The 15,785-nt window shown below is 40.7% G+C and overlaps 1 protein-coding gene across 2 annotated transcripts in view; it reads left to right on the top strand.

The window, feature by feature from the left end:
- Positions 1-15,785, top strand: part of AMPH (amphiphysin) — a 146,604-nt gene that overhangs the window by 84,073 nt on the left and 46,746 nt on the right. For both annotated transcript variants that reach the window (XM_081101825.1, XM_081101826.1), the window contains exons 4-9: positions 1,728-1,822; positions 3,102-3,197; positions 10,074-10,181; positions 12,037-12,122; positions 13,601-13,676; positions 14,336-14,418. In XM_081101825.1, the coding sequence (XP_080957951.1) occupies positions 1,728-1,822; positions 3,102-3,197; positions 10,074-10,181; positions 12,037-12,122; positions 13,601-13,676; positions 14,336-14,418 (544 nt within the window). The remainder of the gene's footprint in view (positions 1-1,727; positions 1,823-3,101; positions 3,198-10,073; positions 10,182-12,036; positions 12,123-13,600; positions 13,677-14,335; positions 14,419-15,785) is intronic.

The raw sequence follows: 15,785 nt of genomic DNA, 5'->3' as shown, positions 1-15,785 counted from the left end.
CGTGGTGCTGCCACCTCGCAATGACCACACGTACAGGAGAGCGCACCCGCACGCGCTGGGGACCGATGCAGCTGTTGGCATGATGTTCGGCTTTCCGCACCTTCAAGACTCTCGCTCCATCGGAGTCCCCAGGCACTGGAGGCGTCACTGTTTTCCCACCTCGCCTGCCTGGGCTTCCTCTCGTGTTAAGGCGTTCCCGCCTGTTGTAAAGGGCTCCTTCAACATGCTCACTGCTGTGCTTCATGGAGCGAGGCCTGGCCCTGGGTCACATTCCAGCCAGTAATGTGCAAAGACCAAATAGGAATCACCTTTTCAGGGGGAGGGAAGTGGGGGCGTTCTGTGCCTGGAGAGTGAAAATGCACTAGGAACTACCAAAGCACACACTGACTTTTATACATCCTGTGCAAGGACATACTTCTGTCTTTTCAGACATCTTCTTCTGTTTTGTTTTTCCTCTCACGACGGAACCCAGAATGGACTCCCTAAAACCCAACCAGCATGCGGCTGCGTCTAGACGGCTGCAGCTTTCAGTTTAACAAAAACTTTTCTCTCTTTGATTCACTGGCATTAAGTTATGAGAGGTGTTTTTGCTTCCAATGACAGCACTCGATTGCCCTCTGCTCTCCCTCTGCCCAACCCCTTTTCCTAGCCCCTCGTGACAAAGGCCAAGAAGCCAGCTCAGCCAGGTAACTCCTTCCAGCTGGTGCTGGAGAGGCACTTCTCCAAGTCTGTGGCCAAAGATGCCCCTTGTTTGTTCTCAGGCGGAGCTGTCCATGGCAACCCACGCTTCATCTCCTTGTTTAGAAGGAGGGATAGAAAAGGTTTGGGGATCATTTATATCACCATGTTGCACCTGGAAACTTTATATCTTTCTTATTATTAATAGTCAAATGTCTTTCTATTGAGGCTTCTGACCCATAGAGTTAAAAATGTTCTGATTTAAAACAGTATATATAGATTTTAATAATATTAGAAAAAGAAAACCTTTTCTTTTCCCCTTTAAAAATTGTTAGGCCACTTAAACCAGTTTCAGCGGTTATGTCCTAAAATTGTGTTGATTTTGCTTCTATCTGCTTCTAAAGAAATGCTTTATTTCTTGTATTTAACGTCATTTAAATTAATTTCATTTTTAGGAGTCTGTAGTTTTATGGACAAGTATTCTAGGCGTCCCATTCATTTATGGTTCCATGCTGTTTAGCAAGTGACAGCACACATAATAGGACATATTTTTATTATTGTTGTTTTCAGAATAGGACACCTGGTTCATATTGTCAAGACCCGATATCTATCATTATCACGTAAATAACAGAAAATGCACACTATAGTCAGATAAGTCTTTTTTTAAAAAATATATTTTATTGATTTTTTACAGAGAGGAAGGGAGAGAGAGAGTTAGAAGTATCGATGAGAGAGAAACATCAATCAGCTGCCTCCTGCATATCTCCTACTGGGGATGTGCCCGCAACCCAGGTACATGCCCTTGACCGGAATTGAACCTGGAACCCTCCAGTCCGCAGGCCAACACTCTCCACTGAGCCAAACCAGTCAGGGCTCATCAGATAAGTCTTATAGACCCTCAAGCAAAGATATAATTACAGATGCAATTAGCAGTTGTGCCTCCACAATTTTTGCTTAAATGATTAACAAAGATTTTCCTCGCACTTGGAAGGAGGAAGAAGCTCCTCACCTGTTTCTATCTAACAGGACTTGCTTTTCTCCAACACCAGGCATGCAAGAAGCCTCGATGAAGCTCACCGAGTCGCTGCACGAAGTCTATGAGCCTGATTGGTATGGGCGGGAAGATGTGAAGACGGTTGGTGAGGTAAGAGCCAGGATGGCCCCACACAGGAGGCCTCGGGGGGCTTCTGTGAGTCTCCCACCGAATGCTGCTCACGCAGCCTGTTCCCCAACCCCCTCTTACCACTTCTCAGCCTTAATCATGAGGGGACAGACACCATGTACATTCACAGGCACCATGTACGTACACAGGTATGTAACATCTCTGGGCTTCAGTATTCTCTTTTGTGTAATGGCAACAATAAGACTTTCCTCATAAAGCTATTGTGAGAATCAGATGACGTGTGTACATGCATACGTATTTAACCCAGTGATTTTCAATTGCTGTACCTCAACCGGTGTGCTGCAAGAATTTGTAAAACATGCAGTACCTGACCATTTAGTCAGAGGCACTGACCTTTTTTCCTTAGACTGTCAAAAAAATTAACAACAGCCTACACAATAATAGCCACCCTGTGTGAATGAATCAAAATTATACCTATTTTTGTCAGATCAGCAAAAATATATATTTTTGGTGTGCCACAGAATTTTAGTAATTTTTGTGTGCCAAAGATGAAACGGGTTGAAAATCACTGATTTAACCCAATGCCTATACATAGGAATCGTAGTAGGAATAATTATAATAATAATAATAATAATGACAATAATACCAACTATTCATTGTGTCTTTATCATAATTGGAAGGTGCTTTTCCATTATGACTGTAAATTTTCTTTTCTCTCTGTGGAAGCTTCAGCAATGGTTTATTGTTTGTTTGAATTGGTTTCTGATTTCCTGGAAGGCTTTGGAAGCAGTCTACGTGAAATTCTTCACAGTCCCAAAGGTCGCCTGTGAAGAATGTGGGGATCTACATTCTTTTTTTAAAATATATTTGTACTGATTTTAGAGAGAAAGAGAGAGGGAGAGAGAGAGAGATAGAAGCATCAATGCTGAGAGAGAATCATTGATCGGCTGCCTCCTGCACCCTGGGCATGTGCCCTGACTGTGAATTGAACCGTGACCTCCTGGTTCATAGGTCAATGCTCAACCACTGAGCTGGTTGGGGTCAACATTCTTTATAATTCAGCATCAGAAATTTGTTAATGAGCTAAACCTTTAAATAACCTATATTGTCATTTAGAACTGGTAGCCAAACAGCCTAGAAATTTTATTGTATTATTGAACAATCCACATTCTTTCTAGCATCTACTATCTGGGGACGTATTAGTTACCTAATTTTTTAGTTTCAGAATTTTTTGGAAGTTTAGTGAAAGGTATTCAATTATCTCTTTATTTCTCTCTCTCTCTCTCTTTTTCTTTTTCAGAAATGTGATGTGCTATGGGAAGACTTCCATCAAAAGCTAGTGGATGGGTCCCTGCTGACACTGGATACCTATCTGGGCCAATTTCCTGACATAAAGGTATTTTACTCTGTGTCTATAAAGCAAAGAACCAAATGGTCCCAGGTGCTTATTGAAACATGGGCAGGAGGAGTCAAAGACAGTTGGTAACTTTTCATTTTTTTAATGAGATTTTTTATTCTGTCCTATCCATTTGAAATAAAATGTAGTTAGAAAATTCCATTTTCCCCTTTCGTTAACTGCTTCAGCTTTTCTCTACATAAGTCTTTTTAATCCTATAGCTATCAAGTCAGAAATCAGAGATTCCCACCAAATTTTAACCTTTTTTATTTTGAAAATGTTTTATTATATACCATTTGACAAGAATGTCCATTAGAATAAACAGCAGTTACAAAGACAGGAAAAATTTCATTGCAAATGTGAGGGCCAAGTCTGTTCTTTCTTTGTGAACTGTTTACTTTGCATGTGTCCATAGCACACCTGCATATTTTTTCTCTCTCTTGAAATTTCAATTTCAAATTGAATGACATTTGACCCTTGAACAACATGGGATTTAGAGGTACTGACCCTCATGCAGTAAAAATCCACATATAACTTTTGGTGCCCCCAAAACTCAACTACAGTTGACCTTGGGTATTCATAGGAGATTGTTTCCAGGACCTCTGAGGATACCAAAATTCATGGATGCTCAAGTGCCTTATGGTATATAAAACGGTGGTGAGCAGTGCATACAGTCAGCTCTCTACTGTGAATTCAAAACTGTGGATTGAAAATACTGTTTTGATCTGTGTTTGGTTGAATCTGAAAATGTGAAACTGGAGGGTAAGAATAGCCAACGTATATTTATTGACAAAATCTACGTATAAGTAAGTGGACCTGTGCAGGTCCAATCTGTTGTTAAAGGGCCAATTGTAATAGGATATAAGCATTTCAAATTCATTTGCATTTGGATCTAAAAATATCTTGTCTAAAACATTTGGCTTATGTGACACTTGGAGCCATTGAAAGGGAAATACACAGGTGAAGATTTGAATATTGCAGATATGGAATTTATCCTGGAGGTAAAGATGGTTTGTAAACCATCTGGGTTGTATACAGCAAATGGTACCCTTAATAAGCTGTCCCGCTGCCTAAAATTGTTTTCCCTGATCAAAGAGTACCAGGTAAGACAGCCACTTATTTTCCTTTCTCTAGGGTGAGAAGGCCATGAGCCAGCGTCCGTGGGCATCTGCAATTTCTTATTAGGTGACTTCTGATGGGAAGTTCCATTCTTTTTTAAAAATATATATATTTTTATTGATTTCAGAGAGGAAAGGAGAGGAAGAGAGAGATAGAAACATCAGTGATGAGCGAGAATCATTGACGGCTGCCTCCTGCACACCCCTTACTGGGGATTGAGCCTGCAACTGGGCATGTGCCCTTGACCAGAATTGAACCTGGGACCCTTCAGTCCACAGGCCAATGCTCTATCCACTGAGCCAAACCGGCTAGGGCAGTTCCATTCTTACCTGGCCTTCTTTGGAGCCATTGCCAAACACCAGGGAACCATCTGCAGTAATGTGTACTGGCCTTGGCCATGAAACATAGTGAAGCGTCTTGGCCAAAAGAGCCTTCATATCAATAAATTAGTTTTCTTGGGCCCACCCAGAATTCCTAACACTATTGGCCAACATCTCAAAAGTGTGTTTTGAGATACCAGGGGCACCCGTCAAGAACCTAAGTGGGTCAGACTAGATACATTAGCCTTGTTGGCAAAATGTCACAGAGAACAATTCCAAATGATAGATTCTCAAGAAGTTATCATAACAGCAGCAGAAGGCTTTATTGAGCCATTGCCTAAATATATCCAATTAAAAGGTAAATGTCAGTCTTCTTAATTTGATAAAACATTAAAAAATTAAATTAAAAACATTTTTTCAATTCTGTAAGACTGCATGCACTAGCCTACAGGAAGCATGTTTTTGGCTATCTTCAAAATTATTTGATAATATTCAGATTTTATCTTGGAATTTATAGCATTTGTGAAGAAAATAGTCTCAGAATCATTATCACACTTTAAAATATCATTTACTGCATGGCAATTTAACCTCCATAAAAATAACTTCCCAATTAATTAGAAGAGGATAAAGGAAAATTTTGTCCTCGTACTTGAAATTTTCCAAGCAGCTTGTGACGATGTGTCTAAATTGTTCATATATATATACTCATACTATGACTTCGCAAAACCAATGAAGGTAGTGACTGACTATAGAAGACACATAAGACAAGTTGTTGAGTTTCACAACAAAAATTTAGTGTCATCAAAAAAATGTGAAGAATCTCAGTTTTGCCCTAGCTGGTTTGGCTCAGTGGATAAAGCGTCAGCCTGCAGACCAAAGGGTCCCGGGCTCAATTTTGGTCAAGGGCACATACCTTGGTTGTAGGCTCCTCCCCAGCCGGGCCCTGGTCAGGGCTCATGCAGGAGACGACCAATCAATGATGTTTCTCTCACATCGCTGTTCCTCTCTGTCTTTCCCTCTCTCTTCCACTCTCCCTAATGGGGGGGGGGGGGTAGGGGGGGAGAGGGGGAATCAATGGAAAAATATTCTTGGGGGAGGATTAACAACAACAGCAAAAAAGAATCTTAATCTTAGTTGTTATGGTACTGCCCAGCAATAGTTACTTGGAAATTGGCCATATTTCAGAAGACAAATGCACACAGAAGTACCTGCATTGCAATATGGAGATTAAAATAAAATCATGGTGGACTATATCTTTTTAGTGTGTTCCATGTCAGAAAGATGAAGGACTCAGTAGCACTTTTACTTAGCAGCTCTTTTCTTGAGGTCATGCACAAAGATGGTCCTCCAGTTACTGAAATGTCTTTACACTAGAGATTCGGGAATAATATCTGTGTTGATACGCTGAAGATAAATGAAATATATGTCATGGTTTTCCCTGTATGATGGAACGAGGCTGAAACAATCTCTCTCTCTTGCTGTAGCATACACATAGAGTTTCAACCCAGATAGAAAATTGTGCAACCGCGTCCTATGACGAAGAGTTGAGGAAATAGCAATGTTTAACTTGGAAAGGAAACAATTTGGAATTGGAGGGGGGCGATTAGCTGTTTCTGATACTTGAAAGACTTCTCTTCTGTGAAAAGGAAGTTAGAAGTGGATATAGACTTGATTTCTTTAAAAAGTTAGTGCCAAGTGGTTATGGAATGAATGGGTTGTTAATGGAAAGGAGGATTATGATTAAAAATACTGAGTGGAGAATTTTCACAGCATGGAACACAGTTGACTTCCTTCCCTCCCATTAAAATCAACAGGCCATGTGTCTTAAAACTTCAGGCAAATTTCCAAATATTTACTGCAGCTCATCAGTGAGGTCTATGGAGTACCATTCATGAGGGGATATGTTTGACTTCTCCAACTGTGATTGGCAGGGCACCCAGTGTAATGGTTCTTATTATGCAGCATTAATGTCTGAAACCAATGTTGTAATAAGAGCCAGCTTGTCACTAACCCAGGCAGGCTTACAGCTGTGAGCAGTTATTGTAAAATGTAGTTTAGATTCTATCTAGCGACCAAGCATGAGCAACTAATTATATATTTACAGCATGGTGCCAAAATGAACCTCAAACTGGGGTAATTATAGAAATTTTTAAAATGCAGTAAAATACTTTTTTTTTTTTTTTTTACTGCATAAGGTCAGTACACAGTGGGAAATCTAAAGAAATTTAGATTGGGTTGGATGGATGAAATAAGAATTGTATCATTTTCCATATAAAAGCTAAAGTGCATTAACTCGACCCTTACTTAGGAGATTCGGTTCTCTTTTTTCAAGTTTTCCAAGTATCAGATAGATAAGGAAATAAGATTGATTTGTTTTTCTAATGCAAAACTGTCTGCACCAAAATGAGGAATGGCCTTCAACATAGTCACTTCTACATGGTGAGTTGTACTCTGTAATTGACTTGTCGCACAAGAAAATAAGTCACATTATTTACTTCACTTCTTGTTTTGAACAAAATCTAAGATGACCCAGTGTACTATTTCATCTTATTCCCAGGCTTAGAAGTAATTGAATTTTGGCTGCTTTCGAAAATCTAATTCATCTTCAGAGAATCAAGGTTTTGCTTCTTGGAGCAAAGTCCACAAAGCAGAGCTTTATATAAGTTTGCCTATAGTTACACAAGGCCACTGTTTCAAAGGACAGTTTTCCTTTGGATATAACAGATGCTTGCTAAAAATGATTAGCTCTATCATCCCATAGGCCATTGTATCCACCATATTTTATTGAAGGACTCTTTTTACCCTGTCTGGGCTTATTCATCACATATCTTTAAGTGAATGTGGTATGTCAGCCATACTTTCCACTACTAACAACAGCTGGAAGTGGTAGGTACAGAGGGTAAAATGAAAGAGATTGGAATGAGAGGAACTTCCCCAGCCCACCTCTCACCAGCCCTGCAGGGGGTGTAGAGGAATATCATAGGGTGACAGATGGTAATAATTGAATGATAGTCTGCCAGAGAAACATGGGAGCTGGTAGAAGAAGTTCTACCAAGAGTTGGGAGTAGGTCTGGGACTGAGTGAGGCAAGTGAGACCATTAGGATTCAAAATGATTAGGAAGCACCTCTTCCTGGTTGGTGATCCTGCACTTACGTGATCCTGAGGGTGCGAGCCTCTTAAGATGTGTGCCCTAGGTGTCTCACTTGCCTCACCCTCCTCTAGGCACTGGTGGGTAGGGGAGCTGTTATCTAATTTATCATTTGGAACAGACTTCCTAAGCAATTCTGGACAAATTAGAGGTTAATATCTTCTCTTACGGGTTGTTATTCATTTCTTATGGGTCCTATTTCATAATTTTTTATTGAATGCTTCACAGCATATATAGAAAAGTAAAGATTGAAGTAATATTTATGTCTTTTTTGTCAGACTGTTGGTGTGGGAGTTCAAATCAATGTAACTGTAACTTGAGCTGGGTTTGGGTTTTGTTGTCACTGTTACTTTCAGTGCACTCTGGCTTTCAGAATCCTTTATGGCAGCGGTTCTCAACCTGTGGGTCGCGACCCCTTTGGCGATCGAACGACCCTTTCATAGGAGTCGCCTAAGACCATCCTAAATATCAGATATTTACAGTGCGATTCATAACAGTAGCAACATGACAGTTATGAAGTAGCAACAAAAATAATTTTATGGTTGGGTCACAACATGAAGAACTGTATATAAAGGGCCAGAAGGTTGAGAACCACTGCTTTGTGGGCTATACTGCTTTGTGCTTGTGCAAACACCTATAATGTTTTCAGACCCTTAAGTTGAAGTCTAGTTTTTGCTTCTTTTTTGACTCACGTATGGTGGGCCCATGGATGCCAGAGAGTTTCTCTCAGTGTTCCTGCTCCCCATCAGATTTAAGTTGTCCTTTTATGCCTGCATTGCACAGGGCATGTGGTCTTTCACTATGAACTTGTCTATCCTCCAGTGGTGGGCAACTATTGCTTGTTTTCAGTACTAGACTGGTAGTGGGAGCAGGGCTGTTTTCTGTTATTCGCTCTTGTCCTTGTGGTAGGTGGACTTTACCGTGTACCTGTGGTTGGTCTTGAGCAGTAGTTTTCTGCCTCTGCCCTCGTGAGAACCCCCCTCTGTCATTCTTGGACACAAGAAGATTTTATGTCTTTCCCACGCGGGTAGCCACTTACCCTCTTGTAGCAGTTATCTCTGCAGGCATTCTAGGGGCCAGAGGGGTCCTATCCTGTCACCAGAGCAGATTGGTGTTGCTTCTACTTCTCAGAAGCAGCAGATCTGGCCTCTGCAGGCGAGAGGATCTGTTGCTGTCTCCTCCAACAGCTTAAAGCGTTTCCTTTGTAAGAGGAAAAGGTTCGTGGAATCGGTTAGGGCTTTGTGTCCACCCCCAGCAGTCAGAGGTCCCCTCATTCTCCCCGCACTGCAAGGGAGTTTCTTGTCCTCAACCTTCTGATACGTCAAGTAGAGGCCCAAGGAAAGGGCTCCCCATAAATGCACTGTCCCCTTGTGTCTTGACACCCAACTATTCTAAACTACACGTTAGCCCCCACTAAGGCTTTGATGATTTGTTAAAATTTTAATTGACCTCTTCCTGCCCATTTGCATCTAGGAGACAACTTTTACCTGTGCCCTGCCAAGGTGAAATGGCTCGCATGTCTCGTCTTTCATTGGAGGGACTTGCCCCTCTTTAGAATTCAGATTACTTTATTGCCTTGTGACCTCAGGTCTCTGATACAATCAAGAAAATTATGTTGTTATGGATTATTCATATTTGTTCTTGTTCATGTGGGAGGGATATTCTTTGCAGCTCTCTGTGTCCTGAGGGCAGAAGTCTCTAGGAATCAATGTCTTTTTTAAGCTCCTGAGATGACTCCAATGAACACACAGATTGAGGAACATGTCTAAGAAAAAGGATTTTTATTCCTAAGAATCTACTTTAGAGAACTGCTTTATAAATATAGAGCTGATTTATAAATCTGCTTTGTAGAACTGCTGTTAGTGTGAGTGTAATTAGAATTATAAAGCTAATTCTACTATAGTCTTCTACTATTTTGAAAATAGAACATTTAAAGATTTAAAATACAGGCTAATCAAGTGAATAGGTTTACCTGCTTCTCTCAACCACTACTAGAATTTTTCTGGTCTTTGACTATAAATTCTACTTTCCACTCCTCATGACTGGTTTGATTTTTATTAGAAGGGAAGCTATTTACCTAATGGTTTTCACACAAATGATTGAAGCCAGTAGTCTGATTTCCAGGGGTCACTTATCTACTAAAATTCCAGTTCACCTTGATCTCCAGCTAAGATCTCAGCTACTCTGGACAAAGAAAGCATTTTAGCAGTAAAAAAAAAAAAAAAATACATTTAAAAAAAAAAATCTCACCAGGTCTCTTTCTTCACGCACATATTTTCCATCGGCAGAATCGCATCGCCAAGCGCAGCAGGAAGCTGGTTGACTATGACAGTGCCCGCCACCACCTGGAGGCTTTGCAGAGCTCCAAGAGGAAGGACGAGAGTCGAATCTCTAAGGTAGGGAGTGATCTTTCTGTTGAAACCATTCCATATTCTGTGACCTCTAGCAACTTTGCTTCTAAAAATGAAATACTTCCTTTTTAAAGGATATTGGGATCAGGATGGAGTTTAAACTGAAACATGGTGCTTGTGGGCTGCTTTCCATAATTTTCAGTTAAAGATAAGGTTTTTGATATTATTGTAGAGTTCTCATGGGTGACACGACTCATGCATTTTGATCAGAATAGACTTTGCCCCCCAACAATGCTGTAAGATCAGAGAAAGTAGTGTGTTCCTGTACTTCTCTCTGTGTTTGTGCTCCACCCTGATGCTAAAGTGCAGATGCAGATAGGGAACCGAGTTTGAAAATCTCAGACATAACTTGTGATTGAGAGTACAGACATGTGCTAGATTTGCATAGCATTCATTTTCTTTTAGGAAACCCATTTTAGTAACTTTTACAGTATATCATACATTTACAGATGCCACTTAATTGATGACACCTGATAACTACTCCCTTCTCTTCCAGTCTTGCTTCCTCCTATCTGCCTACACACAGCTGCCTGGTCTTCCTACAGCACATATTTAGATATGTTTCTCATTGCTTACGTCTTTTAATGGCTTCCATTGCCTCTAGAAAAATTTTAAATTGCTTAGCACAGCATGTGCAACCTTCTCTATTTGGTTGTGGCTCATCCTTTTATCCTTATCAACTTCCATGAATTATTTTCCTCTCCTCTCCTTCTGTGCACTCATCCTGAGCTAGAGCCTCCATGACCTACATATCAGTTCCTGAGCAGCCACAATAACAGCTGTTCTTCATGTGAGGCCTCAGAGATACCAGCCACATGTTCAACACTTCATCCACATCACCTTTCCTTAATACTCCCACCACCTGTCAGTGGGCATTACTACCTCCATTTTATGAATGAGGTAGCTGAGATAAAAAGTGATAAGACAAATTCACAAGGTTAGTGCACTGAAATTCCAACCCAAGGAACTCTATCTTTATGTATTGCAATGCTTTAGCCTCTCCCTTCTTCAAGATTCAGTTAAAAAAATATTACCTTCTCTATGGAGCCTTTCTTTCCACCATCTTCCACAACAACATACTTCATAACATTTTACAAGTCCTATCTTTCAATGTAATATAGACTTCCCACTAGACTGGGGATTTCTTAAGGAAGCATCCATATTCGCATCCAGAGCAGTGTGTAACAGGCCGTTAACAGATTTTTATAGAATGAATGAATCTGCCAGAGAATGTAAGAGCCCATTGTACTCAATTCAGTTTTCCTAAAACTTAATATTTCACATTTATTGAAAAAAAAAAAGTGGGTAATAAGCAGAGTGGTTTTTCTTCTACCCAAAATGTTTTCAGGATTCCATAAAGCTATTCCTATTTGATATTAAACTAGTAGTGGCCCGGTGCATGAAATTTGTGCACTCAGGGGTGGAGGAGTTCCCAGCCTGGCCTGTGCCCTGTTACAGTGTGGGAGCCCCATGATCCATTGCCCCAAAGAGGTAGGCCCCGCCCACCCATCTGGGGCTCCTTGATGGATTGCCCCAAAGAGGTAGGCTGGAGCTGAGGGAGGCCTGTGGACCCCTGGGCCTGGCCATGGCGGAGGCCTGCGGACCCCTGATGCAGGCATGTGGAGAGGCCTCAGCCATGCCCCACCTCCCCTCCCCGACGCTGCAAGTCCCCGCCCACCCGTGCCTGCTGTGCACACAGCCTCCAGCTCTTTGGTCGTTATGCGTGAGGGCACCCCGACCATTTGCATATTACCCTTTTATTAGTATAGATGATTAAGTTGCAATGGCTTATGTTATGTGATTTTTTTTTAGTGTAACACATGTTATATGTCATTTCTAGGCAGAAGAGGAATTTCAGAAAGCACAGAAAGTGTTTGAAGAGTTTAACGTTGACTTGCAAGAGGAGTTACCATCGTTATGGTCAAGGTAAAGATGTTTTTGTACAGGTTGTACCTGTCCCTTTTAGAAGTTTAAGAACAGTGAATATACAGTGAATATGCCGTATCTTGTCCTTGTTGCCTGTGACAGTTCAGCGCTGTCAGTGGAAGTGTTCTATAGTCTACACTTTCCCATATGGGAGATACTTGCCACATATGGCTGGCTGTTGAGTACTTGGAATGTAACTGAATTTTAAATTAAGCTTATTTAGGTTTGATTCACTTAGATTTAAATAACCTCACGTAGCTAGCAGTTGCCATATTGGATGTCACAGTTAAACCTTGATATAGTTATCAAGTGGAGACTCAAATCTCAACTAAAGGCATTAGGAGAATTTCCCTTAACCCTGAGTTTACAAGGATACCCTCTCACATAGCATTTACACTCAAGAAACTTATTCTAAGGAAATAAATGGTAAAGCTATGCACATTTTAATTCATAGATCTTCATTAGGGTTTGGTTCATCATAGTGACATATTAATGAAAATAAAACAGTACTCATCAATCAACTTCGGCTACCTCCTCCCATCTGCACCCACCTTCTGTTTAAATCAGACCTGCTCTTCAGGACAGCCTACATTTGTCTTCTCAAACAGATGTTTGCAGCTGGCACAGGGCTCCTTATTCCCCTCACCTCTCCAGTTCCTTTAGCTGTTTCTGTCTGATCTAGTTATTATTGATATTTAGTCATGTATGGCCTTTGTGATAACTTTAACACTTACACCCCATCTGGAAACCTGCTTCTTTCCCTTACCAGTATTAATGGAGCCTGTGTTCATTAATCAGTCTCCTCTAATGAGATTGTTAGTTCCTGGAGCCACCTTATCCCACCACCAGGCATGCACCCAGTGTTGGATAAGCCCTTTGTTGAGTAATGGAAGGGAGGTATGAGGAATCACTGACTGGTTAACTGGGGTCCTGGAAAAGGGGTGCTGAGTTGTCACATAAAGTGCCCAAGAAGACTTCTCTGCCAACAATACAATGAGTCGGGTCCCCTGCACGGTTGTCGGCATCTGCAGTCTCTCCTCTCCCATGCAGCTTTTGCCTTAGTTACTTTCTCAAATGCAGCTCCAGGCCCTCTCCTTTCCCCTCTCGCAAACATGGCCAGAGGCCACCAATAACCATTGCCTGCAGATAAACATTGTGCTTTGCAGTCAGGAAGGTCCTCTGTCTCAGAGCACAGGTCTACACCACCAGGCTCTGTCTCCTTGGCTTCTGGTCTGACTCTCTTTAGTACTTACTATTTCCCAAGCACCCTGTACCAGGGTTTTCTTTATTAATATATGTTTACGTATGTTTATATAATGTGAAGGCCTGAGCTTGGAGCAGGGTCAGGCTAGAAGGGGTCAATGGGGGAAGTGGGAGGACATATGTAATACTTTCAACAATAAATATTTATTTAAAATACAGTTTTGCTCACTGGTCTTTCCCTTCTATTCTTTCCTCTTGGTATCTCCACATGGTAGACGAGTTGGATTCTATGTCAATACCTTCAAAAATGTCTCTAGCCTTGAGGCCAAGTTTCATAAGGAAATTGCCGTGGTGAGTAATGATGATTACTTTTACATATGGAATATAAAGTAATGAACATTTATTCTGGAAGCAAATGAAGTGGCATAGCATTATACAAAGAATGCCTTCACTTGCATGTTGTTTTAAATAGTGTATTATTACTCTTAGTAATATTTCTACAAATTTTTTGTTATGACCATATAGTTCTCTATATCTGACAAAGATTTTAGTGCGTGGGCATACAAACATGCTCTCACGAATCACTTGCTGCTTTGATTTCTCTTCTGAAATTACTTTTGTCATTGTCACAGTTTCAGAGTTTTGGGTTTGTTTGTTTTTCAATCAGTTTTTAATGTTGGAGATTCAAGTAATACTTTAAGCTGAGGAAAGTATGTCTCCAAACATTCAGATAATCAGCAGATGTGCTCTCCATTGGTGTTCTCTTGGTTTAGCAGCTGGGTGTTTGTACGACTTTATCTCTAGTAGAGTCCATGTAAACAGTTATTTTTTTGTTGTTGTTTTCTGTTCTGTACTCTGGTTAAGAAATATGTTTAAAGTTTTAAAAGTTTGTGTTTGTGACCTTTTTGACACAAATTCTAACTTTTCAATAAACCTTTTTGGGGGGCAATAGCCCGAGTAGGCATCAAAATGATTTGCAGCTAATAGACAGGTGGCCTCTGTCCCCTTAGCTTTGCCACAAACTGTATGAAGTGATGACGAAACTGGGCGACCAGCATGCTGACAAGGCCTTCACCATTCAAGGTGCTCCCAGGTAGGCCTTGTTCATCAGAGTCACGTTCATGGCTGTTCACTTTTAATGCAATGCTTGTTGTAATTTCTGCAGTCTGATCAGCCTATGCTATTTTACTCATCCTATAAAAATCTAAAATGAAGGAGCCCTTCCATATAGAGGCAGACACCAGCCTTACTAAGTTTTATGCTTTTTCATATTTTTTAAAAAATATATTTTATTGATTTCAGAGAGGAAGGGAGAAGGGGAGAGATAGAAATATCAATGATGAGGAAATCATTGATTGGCTGCCTCCTGCACGCCCTACACTGGGGACCAAGCCAAAACCTGGGCATGTGCCCTGACTGGGAATCGAACCCTGACCTCCTGGTTAATAGGTTGATGCTCAACCACCGAGCCACGCCGGCTGGGCTGCTTTTTCACGTTTACCTTCAGCCTCCAGATTTACCCACCATGGCCTTTCTCATCTTCACCATAGAATTGACTATCTGCCTCTTGGCATTCCATGGGAACTAGAGCAATGGTATAAATTTTTAACATATCATTTCTAGTTGTGCACTTGTTCTTTCTTTGGAGAAGAAAGGAATTCCCCAAACTCATAACAGTTAACCCTGATATTTATCGTTGGTGGTGACATACTTAAATAATCCATTTTCAGAAAGGAAAGAGAAAGTAGGTGAGACCTCACCATCATCTTACCTCCTAACTCCACCTGACAAACACAGCATTGCTTTGCTTGTATTGCGTATGGTTATTTTGAGTGTGCCAATCAAGTAAGTACTCCAAAGGCTCAGTGATCCACAGGCGAAGTATCTGTGTTGCCAGGGTCGTTGGGCTTTATATCAGCTTTCTCCTGTGATTTTGGAATCCCTTTTATTCTATCCTTCGCAGGCATTATATACTCAAGGAATGCAGGCCTTGGGCTGGAAGTCCAAAGACCCAGCTTTCAGTTTTATGACTCTACATGTAGTTAACATGCATTGCTTTTCTTAAGTCCAAGAGCCTCTCTGGTTAAAGATCTCATTTTTTCAATCAGTAGGGGGGAAAGATGCTATTGGAATAAACAGTGTTAATAGGCAGTGTGACATTCTACATTTGCAATTTTAACATCAATGTATACATTCATATGCATACATTTATAGAAATACATATATTTCTATAAACATATAGAGCATGTGAATACATATATTTCTATAAATATATAGAAATATATGCCCTACCATCTCCATCTGTCAGTGTGAGGTCTCTCTGGAGGAAGCTGATATTCTTATCGTTGCTCTTTGCATTAGCTGTATTCATAGTCTCTGCTATGGCTTCTGTATGTACTAAGTGGGCATGAAGTGTATCTTCTCCTTCTAAGGGAAAGAATATTTCCTAAAAGAATACAT

The sequence above is a fragment of the Myotis nattereri genome (assembly GCF_964212035.1).
Source record: "Myotis nattereri genome assembly, chromosome: 11".
Lineage (NCBI taxonomy): Eukaryota > Metazoa > Chordata > Mammalia > Chiroptera > Vespertilionidae > Myotis > Myotis nattereri.
The sequence above is the reverse complement of the archived record's forward strand: the minus strand, read 5'-3'. Positions and strand labels throughout refer to the sequence as shown.